The sequence below is a fragment of the Rhipicephalus sanguineus genome, chromosome 4 (assembly GCF_013339695.2).
Source record: "Rhipicephalus sanguineus isolate Rsan-2018 chromosome 4, BIME_Rsan_1.4, whole genome shotgun sequence".
Classification (NCBI taxonomy): domain Eukaryota; kingdom Metazoa; phylum Arthropoda; class Arachnida; order Ixodida; family Ixodidae; genus Rhipicephalus; species Rhipicephalus sanguineus.
Window position 1 is genome coordinate 142,638,983 of NC_051179.1, and position 25,379 is coordinate 142,664,361.

Here is a 25,379-nt window from a genome sequence, read left to right on the forward strand (position 1 = left end):
CCGTTTTGTTGTCAATCTTTCTTATCCATATATATGTCATTAATGTTTTTTTCTAATAAACATTCAGTTAGACAGCGCCTGTGCTGTCGTTTATTTTCCTTGACCGTGTTCCGTTTACGCTGGCCGTCATGAGTATTTTCCAACTCACCCAACTCGCTACCCTATTATAGCCTTACTAAGCATAGCTAGCATCGCATAACCTAATAAAGGCAAGCATAAATATATAAGTTTTCTGGTGACGCAACACGGTGTCACCATAAAACGCAGCCCAGCTTGCCTTTGCCGCGTTAAGCCAAGTTAAGCTTAGGTGAGCCTAGTTAAGCCTATGTAAGTATAGCCGAACCTAATTACGCCTAGCTCAGCATGATATAACCTAATAAAACCAAGTATAAGTAAGGTTAATTAAGCTTTTACTAATTAAGCCTACCCAGCTTGCCGTTGCGAAGTTAAGCCAAGTTAAGCGTACATGAGCCCAGTTGAGTCAAGGTAAGTATAGCTAAATCTCATTAAGCATAGTTCAGAGCCGAGCATTTTCAAGCCTAAATAAGGCAAACCTAATTATGGCCAATTAGTCGAAGTAGAATTCCCCGTCAGCCCAGAGAAGCCAATCTCAGGGAGACGCTAATCACTCCTGACAGAGTCGAACCTAATTAACCTCAATGACGTCTAATTATCGCTAATTAATACTGATCTCAAATAGGATCAATTAGGTAGTGTGAGATCGAAGCAAACCGACCCGAGATACTTGACTTTCATGTGGCATAATTTTGCTAATTATGTCTCAAGTGTATCAAGCCTTGCGCGGCCGAGAGCAAGCTTTCGCTATTTTATTTATTTATTTACTTATTTATTTAGACACTGTACGGTGGCCAAGTTGGCTAATGTACTTCTCTACACTAGTAAAGTGTGACTCATACGTTACTAACGATTCTTCAGCGATGCATATAATATTTTCGCAGGCTCCAGCAGCATAAGAACGAACGAAACACTTGTCCACGCAACCTTAAGATCGATAAGGCTACGTTTGCAAGCTGTAATTGGAGTACGTAAATAAAGCACATAATTCAACTGACATCCCCAAAATACATTCCCTGTTATGACACAACCTACAAAAATAGGTCTATACAAAAGGAAACCGAATATCTTCATGTCATGATATTTTGAGCAGTGTCTAAAATTTTTATCTAGGAAAATTAGAAAAATCATGAAAACTTGAAAGTCTGTATTGTGGTTTGTGCTCTTGTCCAGATTTCAAGATCAACATAACTGTTTGCTGTAGTCTTTATTAAAGGACAATGATGGAGCTGCTGGGCAGTGACGACGGTTACTGCGTAAGAGAGTCAATTGCCCATGATCGCTTTTGAGAGCCGTATTACGGATATATCTACAAAATTACTTGATTATTTGGATATCTGATTACGTTATTCAGTGTTTCTATTAATTTAGATTTTTATATTTGTATTTTAGTTTAAGGTTATTCGTGTTTAGACCGATACCAGTAGAACTGTTATGACGTACCGAACAGAGCACATGGTAACAGTAGCAGTTGCTTCACACACTACATGCGATGTTGTTTACGCCTAGCTTAAGGCACTTTTCCTTCGTAAGTGTTATCTACCATCGACTGGGGAGAGGGTGAAGGAGGCGCTTTTGTTAAATATGTGCCGGCCGCCAAAATAGACAGAAATCCAACATATGAACTTTTGCAGCAGAGCTGTTATGCTCGACGTTTGCCGTGTGTCGTAGATAGAAAATTATCATCAGCATGAATCGACACGCGCTCTCCTCGCCATCTTGTTCCACGGCTGCTTCGCTCTGGAAACACGCCCGCCGATTTGTCCGGCTTGAGGTGCAATAAGTCTGATGGGCGAGAGAACGAGTACAGAGGGAGAGAAAGAAAGAGACAGAGAGAGAGAGAAAACAAGCGAGAAAAATATAAGTAGGGAGACGTATTGCAGAAAAAATATTTCTTAGCGAGGCGAGGTTCGAACCCGGGTACCCACGATCCCAAGGCGAGCATAGTAACCACTCGGCTATCCAGGCACGCTAGCAGAGCTTACGGAAACCTTGTATAGTATATAATAGCAAGGGAGTCGGAAAGAGAAGTGAAGATGAGGTAGAGAGAGAGGAGGAGGAGAGAACAAGTGCAGAGAGAGATAGAATTATAGAAAAAACAGAGATATATATAAAGTGAATGGAAAGAAGGAAAGAAAGAGAAAAAGTCACCGACGATTACGATACTACCTAATGTGAATTCTGAGCCCAGCTTCATGCTGAGGCAACACCATCTGCGTTTGATGTTTTGGCTATCCGCAGTTGTAGCAATGTAACATTCGTTACATATTGCCACATTAAGTGCCAGCGCTCGAGTGCTACGCGCACCAATCTGTGAATAGCAGACGTCGCGAACAAAGCGCACAAGCCCCGACCGAGGGGCCAGCGCCCTTGACGGAGGAACAAAAGTGAGGTTAGAGGCCAGTGGCTCGTGATATCGATAGACTCAGCGCTATGCTGGACATGGGATGACTTCAGTGTCACTGCGTGAAAATAGATATTCAACACGAGCATGTTGTGCCACTATGTTTTTATTTCATGTGAGTAATATTCTCAAATCAATGAAGACAAAGGAAATGATATAATCCTTCGGGGAGCTGCAACACAATTTATTTCAGCTCGGCCCACAAGTGCTTAAAGTATTCGATGGCAGGTCTGTGTATCTCTTCGAGGTAAGGAAGCTCGTTCTTTACGCGTTCGTGATAGTTGGCAAGCTTCGGAAACTTGCTCTTGTCAACGGAGTCATTCTGGAATATAAAAAGCGTGAGTGTGAAGGTACATGCATGTGCAGTGTGTTCTTAATATCTAGTGCGTGAATTTTGTGCACGTAACCATTTATGTCATTTCGCTGACAAGATGCCTATAAAGTGGAAAAAAAAAGGCAATCCGTATGGCGAGGTGCAGTCCGTATTGCAGCATTGAATGCATTTGGCATTTTATTTTTATGTGTACTAACCCTCCTGCTTGGGCCAAGTTGGCCTGCAGTACATTGACACAAATAAATAAATAAAATAAATAAAGCGGCCTCCGAATACAGCATATAACGACCACTTTTTTCTTTGCGTGCTTGTAGTCAGCCGCACGTTATCAGGGTGCACCGAGTAACACCGCTCAAATAGGCGGCACTGGAAAATCCATAACTTGTTCACTACGAAGATTGCATCAGTAAATAAATGGGTTGCAAAAAGGGCAGGATGAATTGAAAGCTTACTTTACCAGCCTTGTATTAATCGCCTCATAGAGCGGCAGTCATGGATGAGCCAATGATTAGTGACATTTCGAGAATGTTTGTGCAGCGTAAATGCGACACTATAAGCACATTGCAGGTACAGGGCTAATTTATTTGAACACACGTCGGTAAAGTTCTGCAAACGTCCATAATAAACAACGGCCGCAGGCTGCTGCGTTCATAACGAACCTTTTTATTTTTATGTTATTGACGAAGCGAAGTAACTGCTAGTGGCAGCACTAGAATGATGTGCTAAAATTTTAGTTGTCGAGATCTACCTCTTTGGTCTAAATATTATGAGGTCTTGGTAGGGCAGACGTTTATTTGGCCCAAAGACCCGGCAGCGAACAGGCACGATCAACCCACACTGATGATGATGATACACGACGAAGATGAGGATGCATAACCAAATGCATCATGATGGTGATAATGTACACATGAAGAAGATGTGCATAATAAATGCCCACACTAATTCCCCCCAGGTGAAAGCGGCCAGCCTGGCCGCTGAAGGTCAAGGAGAGGAGGAACGTCGTATGAAGGGCTTGATGCGGGAGACGTGGACAATCTCGGTAGTACGGTAACGGCGGTCTGCTGGGGTTACAAGTGGCGTCACGCGATATTACACAGGTGAAGTCTGTTCCAGAACTGTGTACGGCCCGATAAACCGTGGCTGAAACTTCTCACACAAACCAGGTGTGCGAAGAGGCGTCAAGAGCAGGACCTCGTCACCGGGTCGGAAAGAGACAGCACGATGCGCTTCATCATAAACAATCTTCCTGTCTTGCTGTCTGGCTTCGGTATTCAGGCGAGCACGCTGGCGGCACTGGGCGAGTCGTGAAACGCATTCCTCGGCAGAGGATGGCGACGGATTTACGTTGGAGGTAAAGAAAGAAACGTCCAGAAGGGAAGTAGGGGAACGTCCGTAAACCAGGTAAAACGGTGAATAGCCGGTTGTCCGCTGAATGGCTGTGTTATAGGCCAAAGTGACGAATGGTAAAATCGCGTCCCAGTTTTTGTGGTCTGGTTGAATATAGGCGGAGATCATATCGGCAAGTGTGCGATGAAATCGCTCGGTCAGGCCGTTAGTCTGAGGATGGTAGCTGGAAGCGGTCTTGTGAGTGGTGCCGGAGGATCGGAGAAGTTCGTTCAATAGTTGAGAGAGGAAAGCCTTTCCACGGTCACTGATCAGAACACGCGGAGCGCCATGGCGGAGTATAATGGCTTGGAGAACGAAATCGGCAACTTCAGAAGCAGAACCAGTAGCCACAGAAGATGTCTCAGCGTAGCGGGTCAAATGGTCCACAGCTGTCACGATCCATCGTTTGGCGGCGGCAGTGACTGGAAGGGGGCCGAAAAGATCGACACCTACAACTTCAAATGGTGTCGCGGGACACGGAAGAGGCTGCAGTTTACCGGCAGGACCAGATGTTGGGAGTTTTCGACTTTGACAGATAGTGCAGGACCCGACGTACCTGGCTACGCTAGTAGTAATGCCAGGCCAATAAAAACGACTTCTAAGGCGGTCGTAGGTTTTATGAAAACCGAGATGACCTGCAGTCGGATCATCGTGGAAGGCTGTGAGGACGTGAGAGCGGAGAGAGCGAGGTAGAACGGCCACCCAGCGCTGACCGTCAGGATGGTAAATTCGGCGGTACAGCACGGAGCTGTCGAGCTTAAATTGCGAGAGTTGGCGACGTAGCCGCGCGTTTAGTGGACAGGAAGTTCCAGAGAGATGGCCCATGATCCGTCGACAGTGCGGGTCAGCTAGCTGGCGAGAGGCAAATTCTTGGTCGTTGTCCGGAGGCAGGTGGTCTATAGAGGCCAGAGAGGGGACCGATGTAAAAGTGGGCTCGCAGTGTTTGGTATGCGAGGCGGTTGCGGAAGCGCCGAGCGGGGCCGTAGGTAGCGGGCAGCGAGAAAGAGCGTCGGCGTCTTGATGTTTTTTTGCCACACTTGTAGATGATATCGAACTCATACTCCTGAAGACGCAGAATCCAGCGACCGAGGCGTCCCGATAAGTTCTTGAGTGTGGAAAGCCAACATAACGCGTGGTGGTCAGTAACAATAGTAAAATGACGGCCGTGCAGATAGGGACGAAACTTCTGCACCGACCAGATGACGGCCAGAAACTCCTGCTCGGTGATCGTGTAGTTCCTCTCGGCTGCAGAGAGTACGCGGCTGGCGTATGCAACGACTCGCTCTCGCGAAGAGTTGTCGCGCTGCAGAAGAACGGCGCCTAAACCGCGGCCGCTAGCGTCTGTGTGCAGGAGAGTCGGAGCGGCCTCGTCAAAATGGGAAAGAACAGGATCGGTCGTGAGGGCATCCTTCAACATGTCAAAAGCCGATTCACATTCCTGAGACCACTCAAAGGGCGTACCTTAGACAAGTAGCTTGTGTAGTGGTGCAGCTATGAAGGCAAAGTTTCGTATAAATCGACGAAAGTAAGACGCGAGGCCAAGGAAACTTCGCAAGTCTTTAGTTTTCTCAGGGCGAGGAAAGCGAAGCACCGCAGCGGTTTTGTCGGGGTCAGGGCGTATTCCGTCCTTGCTCACGACATGACCGAGGACTTTAATGGACTTGCTGGCGAAATGGCATTTCTTGGTGTTAATTTGAAGACCAGCGCCCGCAAGGCACGTCAGAACTTCATCCAAGCGTTGCAAGTGTTGAGAAAACGTTGATGAAAAGACAACAATGTCATCTAGGTAGCACAGGCAAGTCTTCCATTTCAGGCCACGCAGCACGGTGTCAATCATACGCTCAAAAGTCGCGGGTGCGTTGCATAGCCCGAAAGGCATCACGTTGAACTCATATAGGCCGTCCGGAGTGGCAAACGCTGTTTATTCTTTGTCATCTTCGTGCATGGGGATTTGCCAGTAGCCGGAACGCAAGTCGAGGCTCGAAAAGTATTCCGCGCCTTGTAGGGAATCAAGGGCGTCGTCAATCCGTGGCATAGGGTATACGTCCTTCCTAGTGATCTTATTGAGCGCCCGGTAATCTACGCAAAAGCGTACGGAACCATCCTTTTTCCGCACCAGAACAACGGGAGACGACCAAGGGCTGGCTGAGGGGCGGATTATGTCCCGTTGCAGCATGTCGGCTATGTTTTCCTCGATGATTTTTCGCTCGGCTAGATACACGCGGTACGGGCGGCGGTGCACAATCGATGTTCCGTCGGTCTGAATGCGATGTGCTGCAGCGGTAGTTTGGCCCAAGGTGGACGAATAGGCATCGAAAGAGGTTGCGTGCTTGTTCAACAAAGCAACCAGCTGCTGCTTCTGCGAATCTGTGAAGTCACTGCTGATGACTGCTGTAAGGGCGGAGGAAGAAGTACGATCAGCAGTAGAGTAGAGTCTGCGTCCGTTGTAGAACGTGTTTCGTCACTGTCCGGTGGGAGGCGAACAGACTCGAGTTCGTCGAGGCGCTGACACGTTGTGACAACTTCAGCAACGGTAGCCGGATTCTTGATGGCAAGAGCATTGAATGCGACAGTTGTAATGCCCTTGAGAATGTGGCGTACCCTGTCCGACTCTGACATTGATGGATTGACACGTCGGCAGAGCGCAAGAACATCCTCGATGTAGGACGTGTACGACTCGCCGAGATGTTGTTTCCGAGCGTCGAGGGTTTTCTTGGCGAGAGCCGACCGAACGGCCGGTGTGCCAAAGACTTGGCGCAGCTGTTCTTTGAAGGTAGCCCAGTCGGGGATGTCAATCAGGTGGTTGAAGAACCACGTCTTCGCCACACCTGTAAGGTAGAAGGAGACGTGAGTTAGGTTGTACGTGTCGTCCCACCGATTAGCAGAACTGACACGCTCGAAATCGTCCAGCCAGTCCTCCACATCTTCTCCGCGTAGACCAGCGAAGAGATGAGGTTCGCGCTGGGGGCTGTTTACGACGTGTGAAGGCGTGGCTTGCGGTGCCAGAGTGGGGACGGCAGCAGCAGCGACCTGCTCGTGCTGTGACATATTGCTGCACAGCTGGCGCAAACGGCGACCTGAGCGAAGCTCCAGGAGGTAGAGCGGACGAGTAGAGGACGGGGGATCCAGAAGCAACCTCCACCACGTATGAGGTCTTGGTAGGGCAGACGTTTATTTGGCCCAAAGACCCGGCAGCGAACAGGCACGATCAACCCACACTGATGATGATGATACACGACGAAGATGAGGATGCATAACCAAATGCATCATGATGGTGATAATGTACACATGAAGAAGATGTGCATAATAAATGCCCACAATATATATGCTTGTGAGCCATAAGGCTAGAATATCTACCCGACAGCACCAGACCGATCTCCTTTGAGAGCGCTGGTAGAATACTTCTAGTTAGTTCATGTTGCCAGAACAGATATAACAGAAACCTTTGCCAGGATAGTGGCCAGAATGTAAACCTTTGACAGAAATAGTTGCACGCGACGTCAGCGGCGAATGTACCACTACAGGGCTTGTCATACTGCGCGACACTAAAACATTGCATGTTAAGGCAGCGTTATATCCCAAGGAAACGGTTGAGAAATCGTCGAACAAGAAATATCATTGGAGCCAACGTTTACTGTTATCGTCGGGCATCTGATTTTATCCATCTGGAAACGTTGGCTCTACCAGCGGCATTTCCGGTTCGACGATTTCTAATCACTTCGAACTTTGACCTTCCCCTAAACTTGTCCTCTTTGAAAATCTAAAGGTTTGGTAACGTTGGAAAAAAATTTACAAATAAACCCTGGAATCTTCCTGAGCATGCCTGTCGCAGTACATTTTAGTGGTGTTATGCAAGGACCACTATCACAAAACCTGACAACTCGTTTACAGCACGCCATTGACCCATTACGCGGTTGGACCATTGGGGTAACTCGGCATTCACCGTACATGAGCTCTGACCGGAATCCGGACTGACAGATTGCACTGTTTGTCGACTCGTTTACACCATTTAGAAATACATTACCTTGGCACATTCGTTAGGCGCTCTAAAACAGGAATCATGGCACCCAGTCCTCCCGCTTCACTACGCACGGCGTCCTGTATTGCTGATCAAAGTGACGCGTGCGCCGAATTTCGCAGTGCGTATCACGCGCAAGGTTTCTGATAACATAAAATTGCTTTTGCAATATGATTATGACGGGGAAAATGAGACAATTGACAATTCTTTTCTTTTTCTTCTTGCGTTTCGCCGGGGGCCCAGCTACGCTCCGCCTTTCTTATCCACAAAATTGGTCTTCTTCATCGGTAAACGGGAATCATTATAGCAACGCAAAAGGGAAGAATCGCTTGTCTTTTATGTTTGGCCATCGTTTCTGTCGACCACTACTTGGTTCCACTATGAAGGATAGTGCACAACTATTGATAGTTTCCATGCCACGGCATGGACGCACAATGTGGCTCCAACATGGCGGCTTAGATGACGTCAACACAATATAATCACGTGGCGCTTGACCTGCTTAAAGGGACACTAAAGAGCAAAACGATTTTTCTCGCATTAGTAAAGTAGTCGTCCATGATACCAAAAAGGCCATGCTTGCTGCGAGAAGACGCTTAATAAGCGAGAAAACGCACAAAAAGAAAATACAGGTGGCGACGCCGCCTTGGAATTCCCGCGCCATTTGCCGTGACGTCACGTATTTTTGACGGCGCCTGCTTGGGCCTGCGTAGTTCCTAATCGGTTAAATCCAAGTACATTGTCCTCTGAGGGGGTCAGAGACTTGTCATAACGAGTTTGTGGAAATTTCGTCGAGCCAGTGGTGCCCAAAATACGTTAAATGCTCTTTGAAATCTGTTACATCACGAATTACAAAGTTCGGCGCGAAATTTAAAAATGAAACTTTGAACTTAGTTTTCTCCTCTAATAATAAACCTATGGTGGTGAACTAAACTACAGAAGAGTTCTCCGAGCACACTTTATCAATCTAAACAAATTCATTGTTTTTCTTTAGTGTCCCTTTAAGTGCGATAACGACGTCGCTTGAAGATTACTGGGCCTCTGTGTATGAATAGCGAAGGAACCAGCATGCGATGTACTGATAACACTAACGTGACGTCACAATGTTTGCGTCCCACCATGTAGGTGTTCCAACGTGTCCGTTTCAGTGACGCTGGTACAAGCCATCTATAGTACATACGTACTCGAGTTGTCCACCCTGCGCACTGTAGCTAAATTCATCGGACTTAGCAAACCAGTTCACGTATTGTACTGTGGATTCGCTGCTATTGTTGCCTTGTAATGGCCTGCCGTCCTCCTCAAGATGTACACTTAAAGCTCACTTACAATGATGCCGTTCAACATTGTGTAATGTTTACCTTGTAAATGAATATTGACTTTGCTTTCTCTGCAAGCCTAAGAAATTGCAAAATATGGAGTGAAGGAAGAGGCAAACCGAAACGGTCACGGAGCTAGTAGGCTTACCTCAATTGCCAGTGTGAGATGGGCGAAGATAGCAAGATCGGCAAGGGTGAGCTTATCACCTACAGCAAACTTCCCGTCACCAATGAGGTGTTCGAGTCCTTGTATCACATTCTCTTCAAATGTTCTCACTTCCTCGGCAGTCGGCTTGTTCTTGCACCAAACACGAGGACGCTGTATCATAAGTAAAGAGTTAAAAACACATATAGCGTCATTATCTCGAGCCAAAATAAAAGAGCACTCCTGAAAATAAACAAATAAGTGACACATCTACTGAACATCGAAAAAGCTAGGGCTTTTCAAAGTAAGAGCTCATTTCGCTTGATTAGTCCCTACTTCAAAGCTGGCTGAGGGATGGCGCATTATCTTTTGGAATACTAAGGCCCGTATTCTGAAACGCTCCTTACCTCAGACCATTTCCTTACCTTACGTGAGGAGCCCTTCATGCCTCCTTATCTTAAGGAGCTCCTTGAGGGAGCGTATTCTAAAAGCTTCCTTCAACCTTCCTTTCCTAAGGACCGCCTCACTAAGGTAAGGCGCGTGTTTCACAAGTCTGGGATCGAGAGTACGTGTGAAATACGGACTAAACATCCGTTTTCAAGCAAGAATAAGGAATATTTTTTATGCATAGCGATGAATAATAACGTGTACGGTGCTTTTGTGGGAAATACTGACTAAATGTCCGTTTTCAAGCAAGAATTAAGGAAATATTTTTGTGCATAATGATGAATGTGTAGTGTACACTGCTTTTTCGCGATATGGGTGCACAGCCTTTTCCATTTACTTAACTTTCGCCTGTTGCAGAAGACAAAAACAGGATGGTCGAGCAGCCTTGGAGCTCATTGCGTTCATTGATGCATTTCAACGGCCTTTTATGTGGGAGCGAGTAGTAAAGATCGTTTAAAGAATTGAAGGCGTGGGTGAAATTGATTTTCATAACCGAGCAGAGTTAAGCTTGTGAAATCTCCTCACTATGGTGCAAAGTTGACATCGCGCCTTTGTGGATTGACCTGTTCTTTTTGTTTTTTTTTGCTAAACAAGGAAATCTTACAGCAGCGGTTCCCAGGAAACCAAGTTCTGATAATATTCAGATATATGTGCACTATTTCTTAGTAGTCTTACAGTGTGGTGCCTCGGAGTTGCATTCTGAGTTGTCACAAATGGTCGGAATATTTGAAGAATGTCGGCCGTCGTCATAACGCGTGGTATTCCCTTCTAGGATTCTGCTGGACATATGAACTAGGCTCGTACAAGCTCAACTCCGCACAGTAAGCTTGTCAAAAGGTTTATTGTTCGGGCTTGCTTCTACAACGCATTGAAATAGTCATGCTGCCACAGAGTAGACGCCAGCTTTCAGGTACAGGTCACTTGCCTGTATCACGACGGATTACTAATCTCAGTGGCTGAGATAATGCGCAGAAAAGGAGGGTTTTCTGGGCATACATTGTAGCGCATGCGGCTGCACCCCTGTGTTCGCTGAGACCAATGTGATTTCTCTTACCCGGACGACCGCACCTGTCTCATTGTGGAAGCAGCCCGCATGACATGTGAAGAATGCCATTGTTAGCCTAATCCAAACAAGAACTGCCATTCCTGGAAGACGGCAGCACGAACGGTGGGCGATGAGGGGGGCCTACCGTTTCGCATTCCTTGAGTCTGTTCTTTTTTCTCTATTCCTGTAAAATGTCTTGTCCTCTTCGCGCAGCGTAATCTTAACGAAAAATGTTGACAACCGTTTGGCCGCACGCTCAAAAACACGCCTGCCAAGCAATTTTCCAACAACGACGAGGATACAATTAGAGCGAGCTTGTGCAGAAGTGCAAGGCATCGATCCAAAATAAGAAATCGGACACACTGTCGCTGACAAAGTACTGCAGAGAAGCGCCCTTTCAGTGCAAGTAGCAAGGTAAGGAGGCCTTAAGGTAGCCCTAGAGCTACCTTAACTTGAGGGAGCACCAAGGAGGGCCTCAGTGAGGGAACCTTGGTAAGGAGCGTTCCAGAAGACGTGATAAGGCGTCCTCAAGCAGTTAAGGCCCCCTCACTGAGGTAAGGAGCGTTTCGGAATAGGGGCCTAAGAAGCAGAGAAAGGAAAAGGACTGGAAGAAGGTCGTGCGATTATCATGGTTCGTATATCTCTTATCTATATGTTTAGAGAAACCACGTTACAGAAAATGTATTTCCACAAACCGAGCGCCTTTGTTGCAGGATCGAACGACACAAAGGCGGAGTGCTTTCAACTGTTAAAGCAGCTGGATGTCCAGTTTCCATAACATGGGAAACTGAAGAACAGCATTTAGGATAGTGTCAGCAGGTTTAGCAGATCTGTGTTCTTCATACTTCGAGTATCGTGCAGGGTGAGCACAAGCCCGACTTTATTTATTGATCATAATAATTCCTTGGGTTTTACGTTCCAATACCCGTTCCCTCCAAGAGAAGGGGGAGGCACAGAGTCAGGTTGGCAGGTGAGATTAGTAATACGTTCGCGCGCGTAGCCTAGTCGCAGCAAGAACAGGACAGGGTTAATTGGAGAAACGTGGGTGAGGTATTTGCTCTGCAGTCGGCGTAGTGAAGCTGATAGTGATGATGATGACGCACCACAGTCATGATACGATCATGATGCACGCCGTATTGGGTGGTCCTGAAATGTCAACCACGTGAGGTTCTTCAACATGTACTGACTAGGCGCATTACAGGGGCATCTAGCATTTCGCCTCCATGAAAATAAGACCGCTGCGGCCGGGATCGAACACGCATCTTTCGCGTCAGCAGCCGAGCACAGTAAGTAAAGCAGTACAGCAGTGTCCTAAACTTTTTTTTCAACACAGAAGCGTTTTATGCCGGGGTCCACCAAGACTTCAGTGACGTATTTCCGTCACGGCAATGACTTGAAATGCACACGAACAGATGGCGAAGAAAATTCAAGAAAAAAGTTCCGTCAGCGGGAGTCGAACCTACGAACTTTCGGTCCGCGGCAATAGATGCCGAGGACGTTATCAACTGCGCCACCGTGTGACATTCAGGAGGCTTCACAAACGCGTACTCTATATATCACACTCTCCTCTCACGGCTCTTGGTCGACGGGGTGATGTCGCCATCTGGGAGCAGTAAAGGGAAGCATTGCATTATGGCCGTGGCTTCCACGATTTGCTCCTGCAACGTGCCGTTGCTACCCGTAAGTCAAATTCGGCGCCATCGCAATAGGAGAAGTGCTATTTTGTCCCCGTCTCAACACGCCGCGAGGTGGCGACCTTAGGCACAGCGTCGGCCTCGCTCATAGCATCCATTCATATTAAAGGTAGCTCTGCGACGCTCGCCTGCTCACCTGGCTGTAGCACCGGGTTGCCGCTTACGCTTGCCCTTAGAGAAATCGCGGCGGGGCTAGAGGAGACACGACGCACATTGCGTTTCGCTATAGCCGCCGTGGTGTGACTTCTTTTGCTAGCTCTTTAACGTGCTGCGGTATGGCGACCTTAGCCCAAGTTCTGCGTTCTATCAGCGATGCTCTTCTGGCAGTCACACCGCTTTCTCTGATTACGCTCTTACCGTTAACTACAATAGCTTCAACGAAGGTTTAATCATTGAACATGCACGTTAGCCGTCGGGATGGAGATGTGCCGCCAAGAAGAAGCTTCAACTTGGGTGCATCCACGTTAAATGATGCTACAGTTGCCAAACACCAATAGACATTGTGCAAGCTCTCTTACATTAATGCAGAGTAAACTTTAAACTACTTCTCTAAGGACACGTTGTACTTTCGTCTTATACCGATTCCTATGACGGATGAATCGACCATGTCTTTTTTTATAGAGTTCGGAGCATATTTTTAAATATCGAAAGATTGCCTGTAGGCATAGAAAGCATGGTGTCACATATACACATACAAATGTGATTCATGTAGAAAGTGCAAGATTCATCGGTGAAATGGTCCTTGAGTCCAGTTATGAAAGTCGCGTGGTCGCCCAAACCTGAGGCTTGGCCTCAGGCTTAGCCTAATGCCTGTTGCACGAAGGTGCCAAACTCTCTTATATGCACACCTGGGCAAGTCTTCGGGTAGTATGTCACTTGTACATTGCAGATAGTGGCGTCACAAAATGGCACCGCGGTACTCCTGCGGACAGAGAGTGGTCATAGAAAACATGCTAGTGATCCTGCCACAAAGCATTCCGTAACGCAGCCACCTTTCGGTGGATTAATCCCCCACGACGTCTGATCCACTCGGAAGTGTAAGGGCTCGTGCGGTACGTATAGCATTTCTGACCATGAAGAATAAGTCGCACATTATTTGCTAATGATTTATACATAGCGTTTTTATGGTGTTAACACTCTGCGGTCTACCAAAAAAACAAAACAAAAAAGAAGAACTCTAAACAGCGAGAAATATCAATGGTATTCAATTGTCAAGGCACAGTTAACGAGCCAGGCCCACAAACACGCGACGTAATCAATGTTAAGACTCGTGCCATACTGCGTCTACATTTCAATGTTGCCTGTCAATATATGTCGCATGTTTACGTCCTTGTTCAAATATGGCGACATGAGCGCAACGCTGCAAACGTTCTTAGTCACCATGACAAATGCGCGTCATAGAAAGACGCCCTGTGGTATTTTCTTCCTTGGAGGGAAATGAACATAAAAAACATGGTTGATCCATCCGTCATAGGAATCGGTATAACACGAAAGTAAAACATGTCTTTACAGAAGTAGTTGAAGGTTTACTGCACATTGATACAAGAGAGCTTGCAAAAATAATATTGGTGCTTGACAGCTATAGCTCCATTTAACGTAGATGCACGGACGTTGACGCTTGGTGGTGTATGTCCATCCCGGCGACTAACGCCCATTATCAATGATTAAACAATCCTTTGTGGTAGGAGTAGTAGTTAACGGTGAGAGTGTAATCAAAGAAAGCGGTGTGACAGCCAGAAGAACGTCGCAGATTAGACGTAGAACTTTAGCCGCCATCCCGCCGCATATTAAAGAGTTACTGAACACCGCCGCGGAACTAGAAGAAAACGCAACGAGCGTCGTGCCTACCCTCAGCCCGGCCCCGTCCTTTCTCGGAGCGAGCGCAAGCGGGGAACGCTGTTTTACAGCCAGGCGAGGCTGGCGCGCGTCGCAGAGCTATATTTAATATGGATGAACGCTATAAGCGAGGCCGAGGCTAGGGCTAAAAACGCCACCTCGCAGTGTGTTAAGGCGGTGACAAAATCGCACTTCTGCTAGAAACGCGCCGAAAGGGACGGACGCGTAGCAACAACGCATTGCAGGAGCTAATCGCCGAAGCTATGGTCATAATGTATAGTACTTCATTTTACCGCTCCGAGACGGCGACACAATTCCGCCGACTGAGCACTCTGAGAGGAAAGTGGTAGATATAAAAACGCATTTATAATGCCTTCAGTGTTTGTGACCGTGGCGCAGTGGATAGCGTGCCCAGCATCTGTTGTCGCGGCCCGGGAGGTCGTGGGTTCGACGCCCGTTTTTGGAACATTTTTCATTGAAGGTTTTCTTTGCCATCTCATCGCGTGCAGTTTTTCGACGTCATTTCCGTGACGGAACTACGTCACTAAAGTATTGGTGGGCCCCGGCATAAAACACTTTCGTGTTAAAAAAAAGAACTGTCAGCTGTTTTTCGCTGAACACACGTGATGACTCTAGTCAGATAGGCACTCCTTCAGTCAAGATATTCTGCATTATCGCTCTCGGTGAGTCGCTTAATATGGACTCAGCAATGTCTGGACGCCATGGTTACACTGAGAGAACTGAGTGAAACGTTGATACTTACAAAGAAAACTGCTGAATGGTTGTGAATTGTGCCGGAAGCACATGCGAGAATCTGGTCGATGCGAGTTCGAGTCTCCACACAGGCAGGATAAAGATCAGACTCTGTGGCGTACTTCCGAATCAGATAGTAGGCGATGGCGGTACTGCAAGAAACATTGACGCGAACCTCTCTTTCAATGCATTTATGAATAGATGCATAAAACGTGGTGTGTATGAACGTCGAAGTGGCACAGGTGTACTCATTGTATTCCATTTGGAGCCAAAATGAAGGGAACACACGCTAATTGACATTTCTCTGTTTCTCAAGGCTTTGCAATTGATTGCCCTGAAGCACAATAGAGAATATGTTATTTACCCTGCGTGTCTCCAGGCACTTTATAGAAAACAAGTATAATGTGGAACAGTAGTATACACTTCCTACACTCCGCTTACTGAATTTCAGACGCGATATTTTGTTGATTATAACTAGACATTTCTGTGCTTGCTCTACTTTTGATATATTATTTTCAGCTGCTGCTGTTCTTACTATAAAATTTCAGTATTGGAGGAAACTTCGTAATACATGAGCTGCCGTTGGGCATTTGCCCCCAATTTGCTGGCGACGAAAATGTCAGGTTCGCTTCATAGCTATTTTATAGCTTGTTGGCTGGTTTTGAACTTCTGTTTTGCCGTGTTAAGTAGCCATATTTTATTATTTGCAGATAAAATTTACTGTTTCCAAGCTCTTCTGTCAGTTTAGGGGATGGCGTGTGCGCCTGGTATATGCCACGTTAATGAAACGTATATTCTGGTACATATAGATACGATGCATGACCAGCCCTTTGTGTTCCTCACGCACTTCTCTCACTGCCATATCTCTCTCTTCCTCTTTCTATTCCCCATTCCCCTGTCCCCAGTGCAGGGTAGCAAACCGGACGTTCTTCTGGGTAACCTCCCTGCCTTTCCTCTTCTCTCTCTCTCTGTCATGCCATGCAAATTCTGGTATATATCCAGTTAACAAAACGGTGGCAGAGCGCACCATGAGCGTGGCGTCTACATTATGCTTTACATGACATGCATGTCGTGGTTGACATGTTAGGGCCTTTTATTTATATTCGTCATACAATCACGTCGCGCATACCAATTTTTATGTATATAATACGGCAGCGAAACGTCCGAGAGCGCATAACGAGCGTGGCATGCAAATCATGCTGTAGATGACATGAACGTCACGATTTTCATGTTACCACCTGCTTTTTATGTTCATCACAGTGAGGTCGCGCGATACCAATTTTGGTGTATGTCAAGCTAGCGAAACGGCCGCGACGCCACTAAGAACGTGGTGTTTTAGTCATGCTGTACATGACATGTATGTCATAATTTGCACGTTAGGACCTGTCAGTTATGTTCTTCATACACTCTTGTTACGCCATACTAATTTTGGTATTTATCAAGTTAACGAAACGGCCATAAGAGCACCAAGACTGTGGCACGTAAATCATGTCGTTGATGCCATGCATGTCATGATTTTTTATGTTATGACCTGTCATTTATGTTCATAATACAGTCGTGTTACGCCATTGTAATTTTGGTGTAGATCCTATTAACAAAACAGCGAAGAGAGCACAAAGTCGTGGGGGGCTAGATAGATAGATAGATATATAGTTATATATCTATATATATTATATATCTATAGATAGATAGATATATAGTTATATATCTATATATTGTTACGAAGTGTCACTGCCAGAGGGAATCGAGAGCAGCTGGAGAAGAGGAAGACGACGACGACGCTGCTCCTCCGATCACCACGGTCTTTTGTGCCTCGGTGTTCATTAAATACCCCTTAAACATCTCTTGTGCACGTAACAGATTGGTGGAAGGTGCGGGGTACGACGAACCCCACGACGGAAGCACTACTACCTGGACTTCGCCGCAGCCGCCGTCTTGCCGGTCTCCCACCATCGCCGATCGAGATGTCTCACGACCAGAGCGCTGGTGCTTCGAGGGCGACAGCGATAGGTTCCTTGCCTTACTATCGAGTTCCGCCGAACTTTGGCGGGACCTCTGGAGAAGACGTGGACGAGTGGCTGAAGAAATACAAGAGGGTGAGCAGAAGCAACGGCTGGGATTCGTCAGAGCAGCTCAGTCATGTTGTATTTTCACTGACTAACACAGCTCTCATGTGGTACGAGAACCACGAAGACATGTTCACATCTTGGGATCGTTTTGTTGAGGAAGTACAGAAGTGTTTCGGTGATTCCAACGCGAAGAAGAAGCGGGCGGAGCAGACATTGGCTCAGAGGGCACAGCTTCCAGGTGAGACGTGTACCACGTACATTGAAGAAATTTTGAAGCTGTGTAACATAGTGGATGCCAGGATGACTGAAGAAGATAAGGTTGGACACGTTCTGAAGGGGATAGCGGAAGATGTGTACAATTTCCTGATCGGAAAAGAGAGCCTGACCTCCGTGTCCGACGTGATGCAGCATTGTCGGACATTTGAAACGCTAAAGATGCGACGGATAGCGCCAAAATTTGGCCGTCTCTCCAACGTCCCGACGGTGGCTAGTGTCGACACAATGACGCCCAATGACCTGGCATCGACAATACGGCAGATTGTGAGAGAAGAACTGTTTCGGTGTAAGCGAATCTCTCATGACCCCAGCGACTTCCAGGACAGCTATGCAAGAGACGCAGAACGCGCACGAGCCCCGGCTACTCTGGCTCCATGGCAACCATCAGTTAATTCGGCAGATTCCGACGAATACAGAGGCACACGGCGATCTGGGTTCTCGTATCGGCCACCCTCGAATGACGAACGATGTTTGCGCTCACCTCGTTTCCCTCAGCGAATTTCGGCTGGCTACGGTGCCCGTGAAGAGCGATATTCCCATCCTACGCCTTCTCATAGGGCTGGCTACTCTGAGCAGCCACGTGTGTCCCGACCTCTTCCGGTGTGCTACCGATGTGGTGTTCCGGGTCACATCTCACGTTTCTGCAACTACCGCCCTTCATACCAGCGAGAGCCCTTGCCCATGGACACCCAGCCTTTTGACCACACGTTCTCTACGCCACGGCCACCACGCACATCTGCCAGTTCACGCTACCCGTCGCCGGCCTCTGATCGAAGCTTGACTCCACCGCCAGCTCCACGTGCTCCACGATCCCCATCGCCGCGGCGTCGTACGCAATCACCGCCGCCGGAAAACTAGCAGGTGCGGCCAATGGGGGTGAGGCCGCAGGATACCAGGCACTATCGACAGACATACCTCCGTCATTGTTTATGCTCAAGAACAAAGTTCACGTACTTGTTGATGGTGTCCCTACCATGGCACTTGTGGATACGGGTGCGACTATTTGTGTAATGAGTGCTAATTTCAAGAACCTTCTTGGGCCTAAGGTGATGTTTTGTTTGAGTCGTGGAGTGACATTACGTGGTGTGAGTGGTGACGCGTTGTGTCCTGTGGGAGTTTGTACTGTGGATGTGTCCTTGTGCGGCAAAGTGTTTCCCACAGAATTTGCTGTTATTACGCGATCCACGCATGACGTTATTTTGGGAATCGATTTCTTGCGGGAGTGTGGGGAAACCGTTGACTGCAGAAGTGGGCACCTTTCCGTGCACGGTAGTTTTCCAGCTGCGCTCTTGGAGAATTCACCGCGTGATGATTGCAGCTTTTTTGTCTCTGAGGACACGGTCGTTCCTGCATTCTCTGCCATGCGTGTTCCAGTGACTTGTTCTAGTAACGACCTCGCCACGTTCGACGCCACACTCGAAACGATTCCTTGGGCCTGTGTGAAGAAGAACATTTTAGTCCCCCATTGCGTGGTGTCTGTAGTTAACGGACGCACAAGTGTGTGGGCAATCAACAATTCAATGGAGCCTGCAGTGTTGCCTGGTGGCATGAAACTTGCTGCATTCAACCCCGAATCATCTACGACGCTGGTGGCTCTTCTCGATGCCGCAGGCGAGAACGGACATGTAGCTTCTCAACGGTCAGATGATTTAAAACTGCTACAAATGATCAGCAACTCACTTAGCCAAAGCGAACGTCACACCCTCCTTGACGTTCTCTCCAAGCACTCTAAAGTGTTCGACTTCTCAAAACGCAGCCAAATGCCCTCAATTCCATCGTCTCGAATACGTCATCGAATCAACACCGCGTCCGCGCATCCCATACGGCAGAAGCCTTACAGAGTGGCACCATCAGAGCGCGAGATTATCAACGAGCAAGTGCAAGAGATGCTAACGAAGGGAGTAATTCAAGAATCGGCGAGTCCCTGGGCCGCACCAGTCATTCTTGTGAAGAAGAAAGATGGTACGTGGAGATTCTGCGTAGACTATCGCCGACTGAATTCCGTTACCAAAAAAGATGTCTATCCGCTGCCGCGTATTGATGACGCCATAGACTGTTTACATTCTGCTTCCTATTTTTCCTCTGTTGATTTAAGGTCCGGTTATTGGCAAATTCCAATGCACGCAGCTGACAAGGAAAAAACGGCATTCGTTACCCCAGACGGGCTGTACGAATTCAACGTGATGCCTTTCGGATTGTGTAATGCGCCGGCGACATTCGAAAGATTCATGGACACTATTCTGCGGGGCTTGAAATGGCAGATTTGTATGTGCTACCTTGATGACGTAGTAATTTTTGGACGCACATTTCAAGAGCATAATACTCGTCTGGATATTGTGCTCGACTGTATTGAAAATGCTGGGCTTGTGTTGAATTCAAAGAAGTGCCATTTTGCTGAGCGTCAAACTTTAGTGTTAGGACATCTCGTCGATAAAGATGGCATTAGACCTGACCCACAGAAGACAGAAGCCGTTGCATCATTCGAACCTCCTAAATCTCTGAAACAGCTTCGTAGCTTCATCGGGCTCTGCTCATATTTTCGGCGGTTCATACCCGGCTTCTCGGATATCTGTCACCCCCTCACGAATCTTCTACGCAAGAACACTCCGTTTCAGTGGACCCCTGACTGTGATACCGCTTTTTGCCAGCTGAAGTTTCTGTTAACTTCACAACCAATCCTTCGGCACTTCGACCCTTCGCCTCCAACAGAGATTCACACAGACGCAAGTTGCGTCGGCATCGGCGCCGTTCTTATTCAGCGCTCTGGCAACAAAGAACATGTCGTAGCGTATGCAAGCCGTTCCTTAAGCAAGCCTGAACGCAACTACACTGTCACCGAGCAGGAATGCCTCGCAGTCGTATTTGCCGTGCAGCGGTTTCGCTCGTACATTTACGGTCGCCCGTTTACCATCGTAACAGATCACCATTCTCTATGCTGGTTGGTCAACCTTCGCGACCCATCCGGACGCCTCGCTCGATGGGCCCTTCGTCTACAAGAATACGAATTCACTATTTCGTACAAAAGTGGCCGTCGACACGCTGATGCGGATTGCCTTTCTAGGATGCCACTACCGACGACAGATTGTGAAGCCGACAACTTTGACCATCTTATCGCTTCTCTGTCAGCTGACTTTCCGGATGCTTCGACTTTCGCCGCTGAGCAGCGCAAAGACCCCAGCTTGAAAGCTCTTTTTCCTCCAACGCAAGGCTCCATAAGCGAAGGCCGATTTTGCACCCGAGATGGCCTTCTTTACAAGAGGAACTTATCAACGACGGGCGCTCGCTTTCTACTGGTGGTTCCCGAGTCTCTTCAGACATCTGTTCTGCGTATTACGCACGATGACCCGACGTCTGGTCACTTAGGGACCACGCGAACACTAAGCCGCACCAAAGACCGATTCTACTGGCCTCAAATGCGCAAAACAGTTGACACCTATGTGGCTAGTTGTACCCAATGTCAGAGCCACAAGCGACCTACCTCAGCTCCAGTCGGTTACCTCCAGCCAGTAGATCCACCCAGCACTCCGTTCGAAAAGGTCGGCATAGACTTGATCGGACCGTTTCCGCGTTCTTCGAGAGGCAACAGGTGGATAATTGTGTGTGCCGACTTCATGACACGGTACTGCGAGACGGCAGCCTTATCCTCCGCCACGGCAGCCCAGGTTTCTGACTTTATACTCCACTCCATCATACTTCGACATGGGCCTCCTCGAGTGATAATAAGTGACCGTGGTCGCCAGTTTACTGCCGATGTTGTGGAAGAATTACTCCGTTCGTGTGCCTCCAAGTTCCGTCACTCAACACCTTATCATCCGCAAACTAATGACCTCGTCGAGCGCACAAACCGAACATTGATAAACATGTTATCAATGTACGTCGCTTCGGACCACAAAAACTGGGATGAAGTATTACCGTTCGTGACATACGCTTTCAACACTGCGAAGCACGAAACCACAGGCTATAGCCCTTTCTTCCTCCTGTACGCACGTTCACCGCGTCATTCGCTGGACACTGTCTTTCCTTTTGTTATCCAAGACGATTTGTCAATCGCCGAGACATTGTGTCGTGCAGAAGAGGCTCGTCGACTTGCACGCCTACGTACATTGGCCGCGCAAGACTGCTCTAAAACACGCTATGACAGCCAACACCGACATGTCACCTATGTTCCCGGTGATCGTGTTTGGCTGTGGACTCCAGTACGCCGACGCGGCTTGAGCCAAAAACTTCTCGCAGACTACACCGGCCCGTTCGTTATTCTCGATCGTCTAAGCGATGTCAATTACGAGATAGCGCGTCTTACTGCAAGTGGCCGCCGTTCACGCAAGACTGAGGTGACGCATGTTGCCCGCCTGAAGCCATTCACGGGAAGGAAGCAGGAATGACTCGCCCGGAGGCCTTCGTCTGAGAGAGGAGGAATGTTACGAAGTGTCACTGCCAGAGGGAATCGAGAGCAGCTGGAGAAGAGGAAGACTACGACGACGCTGCTCCTCCGATCACCACGGTCTTTTGTGCCTCGGTGTTCATTAAATACCCCTTAAACATCTCTTGTGCACGTAACAATATTATATATCTATATATATCGCCATATATATAGTTATTTCTTCAATTTCGCTGTCTCCTTGTGCGCGAACATTTGACGACGAAAATTATTCGATTACACTATTTTCGATTGTGAAGCTAGGCGCACAGTAATCTCGAATCATTGTCCCAGTGATGCCTGCAACGGGGTTTCATATCTCAATTATAACACATTAACCACTTTACACAGGTAAAGTGCGCATGTTAGTTTTTTTAAGGGTGCCGTTTTTAGGTTATCCATGTAGAAATGCTGACTCCTCATTCACATTCGTTTTCCTTACGTCGCTGGTGCGGAACTCAAGATGGAATGTCTCAGCGAGCCATCCAGAAAGGTCTGATGCTTCGACTACAAGGACTAGCCGGCATTTAAGGGAACAGGTCACGTGGGTCATACGCTTAGTTGCGTCACTCGTGAGTTACTGAAAATTTAATGTCTCAGCAAGTCATTGCTGTTATCTCTGGTGCGTTGATTACAAGGACTGGCTGCCTTTTGCGGGAAGGGGCCGTCTTGGTACTCGCTGACAATACGTCACGCATTTCTTCAATCTCTTTACGGCCTAAAACAATGAAGACCGAAAACTTAAACTAATCTTAGTCCACCCAAGGATAAAAAAATTCGCTATTTTCGAGGACTTACCTTTCGTAAACAACGAAACCGTCGTCGTCGATGGCAGGCACTTTGTGAAAAGGATTTATCTGCATGGTGAAAAAAAAATTTGTATGAATCGTCATGACAAATATGAAACCGCACACACCTATGCAGTCACGATGCGAAGAAAAGCCACATCTTATTGAAAGAAACTTCATTTGATCACATGCGCCCGTTTGACTTGCTTTGCAACCTTGCACCACTGTAATTACGCGTAAATAAAACTGCCATTTAATCCACTAACACTAATCACGCAGTTAACATTTGAAGGGGTATCACTGCCGGTCATATACGCATATTATTTATTGGAAAGATTAAGAAATATATATTGAGAGCATTCGCTGCCTTGTTTTGAAAAGCAAAGTTTGGTCTCATACTTCCTACCGCTGGATGCGATTTCTTTTGCTTGGTGTTCTGGCTATACCTTCTCCCTAAATGTGATTTTGCAACGTTCACGCCTTTAGGAAGTTTTCACTTGACTGTCCTATGGCACTGAACGGCATCCCGGTGAAATCGCTTGAGGTGATTTGTCTTATTAGCATACTTGTTTTGTTCAACTGGGCTATTTTTGCACCAGCACTGGATCGTTTCCTGAAGTATACGAGGGCTATTTTTATAAAAAAAAACCGATGAGAAAGGCGCTGCCTTTGCACGGAGGTCATTGCAGGACCATGGTGTACCCCTGTTTAGCCATGTTCGTTAACAAGAGTGGATCTTGCATATACTCGGTCGTAATTATAAATGAGCGGCCGCGCACTCACACACGAACAGCGAAAAGGACCACCAAAACACAGCACTGACGGAGAACTGATTTTTTTATCCGAGAATCAGCATACTAACGCATGTTTCCCGTACTTGGAAGCTGAAGGAAGGCATCATATAACAAAGAAAACATACCCTTGTCGAAATTACATGTTCATATGTAAAAATTTAAACTGACAGTCATGCAGCTCCACCAAAGACTCTCTGATGCATGAACCACAGTGTTTTCCGGTGGACTATATGCTCATTCAACTTTCTTACACATTTGCCTTGATGGCTCTTCAATATTTTTGCTTTACACTAACATCTAATACGCTATGCTAAATGAGCGTGCGTTCTCGAGCTCGATGGCTTTGTAGACGCGCTGCAGTTTACTTATGAATTTAGCCAGGATCGCCCGGTGCCAACAGGGCGGACATATCTTTCGTTGCAATAGTGATGCGCTGCGATTAAATGGGCGTGTTTAACCAATGGTGCGCACTTTTAGTTTTGATACAGAGGAGTGAGTCTCATTCATTCCTGACGTGGGCTGTAGTGATCACTATTTTGACTGATCGATAGACACGATTGTTATGCACGGTTGCCTGCTTCAACGTACACATGAACGTCGTTGTGTCTGTGTTTGCAGGCCCTGTCTTTTCAGAATGAATACTTACCAACTAACTCAGCTCTCTGTCATTGTAATCGTTAGGATGGTAAGCTGTGCTAGTTGGTTGGTGTCCATGATGAAAGTTCATGATGTCCATAATGATACTCGTGCAGCGCTCACGAGTAGGACAAAGATGGAAGGAACGGCTTTATGCTTGGATAAAATGAAGGTGTCCGCTAAGTGCGGCGAGCTCCCGCTCACCGCACTTTTATCTGGATATCATGGAGATCACATAAGCCTTCCACATTCTAAGGAAAGGGGATGGTTGAGTCAGCCGACCGTAAGTTCGAGTATGGGACAAAGAGCATAATTGCTTTCTCAGGATGCGCGGAGGCGCAAGATGAAGGTGTCGTCGTTTCTTCATTCTTTGTCCAACGCGTGAGCGCTGCACAAAATTTGATTTTATACACATTTACGCTGATGCTCGCCATAGGTGTGGGCGCTTCGCGAGAACAGTTACATAGAAGGAAGGCAATATGTTTTGACAATGACAAGAATGCTGTTGGCGTTGCAAAGAAAGTGAGTCTAAATATAGCTCCGGCCTGAGCATCTTGTAAAGAGCGCGAGATTAATCCTAGCTCACTGCGCGGCTCATCTTTTATAGAAAAGAGCGCTCTTGTGCGACCAAAATAGTTGGTTGACAGACACACACACAGAAAACTACTGCAGTTCCTGCTAACCTTCAGGTAGTCCTCACCGAAGTGCTCTTTCTTGGTGAAGTCCAGGTTTTTCAGGTCAAGCTCAATCCCCAGGTGCTTCGCAAGCGAACGTATAAAGCCACACGGGGGGCTTCGGTGCAAATTGTAGAGAGTTATTGTCATGGTGATGGTGATGGTGTTGCACCTCACAGCCGCAGTTGTGAACTGACTGGTGCCGAGTGTGATGCGCCGTTTCTTTCACGAACAGCGCGGGCACGCAGCTGTTGTCGGTTTCCATCTGCGACCTA

At 47.3% G+C, this 25,379-nt stretch overlaps 1 protein-coding gene across 1 annotated transcript; it reads right to left on the reverse strand.

Moving 5' to 3' along the window:
* Nucleotides 1-2,567: 2,567 nt before the first annotated feature.
* On the reverse strand, nucleotides 2,568-25,379 carry LOC119390766 (glutathione S-transferase 4). The gene is made up of 5 exons (XM_037658466.2): nucleotides 25,114-25,379; nucleotides 23,011-23,069; nucleotides 15,461-15,602; nucleotides 9,679-9,849; nucleotides 2,568-2,801 (listed from the first exon to the last, which is right to left on the reverse strand). The coding sequence occupies exons 1-5, from the start codon at nucleotides 25,252-25,254 to the stop codon at nucleotides 2,664-2,666; spliced, it is 651 nt and encodes a 216-aa protein (XP_037514394.1). The 5' UTR covers nucleotides 25,255-25,379; the 3' UTR covers nucleotides 2,568-2,663.

Coding starts and splice junctions, on each gene's coding strand:
- LOC119390766 (XM_037658466.2), bottom strand. CDS start 25,254: ATGACAATAACTCTCTACAATTTGCACCGAAGCCCCCCGTGTGGCTTT. Junction 23,070..25,113: donor TCGGTGAGGACTACCTGAAG/GTTAGCAGGAAC, acceptor TTCACCATGCAG/ATAAATCCTTTTCACAAAGT. Junction 2,802..9,678: donor ATCTCACACTGGCAATTGAG/GTAAGCCTACTA, acceptor TTTATATTCCAG/AATGACTCCGTTGACAAGAG.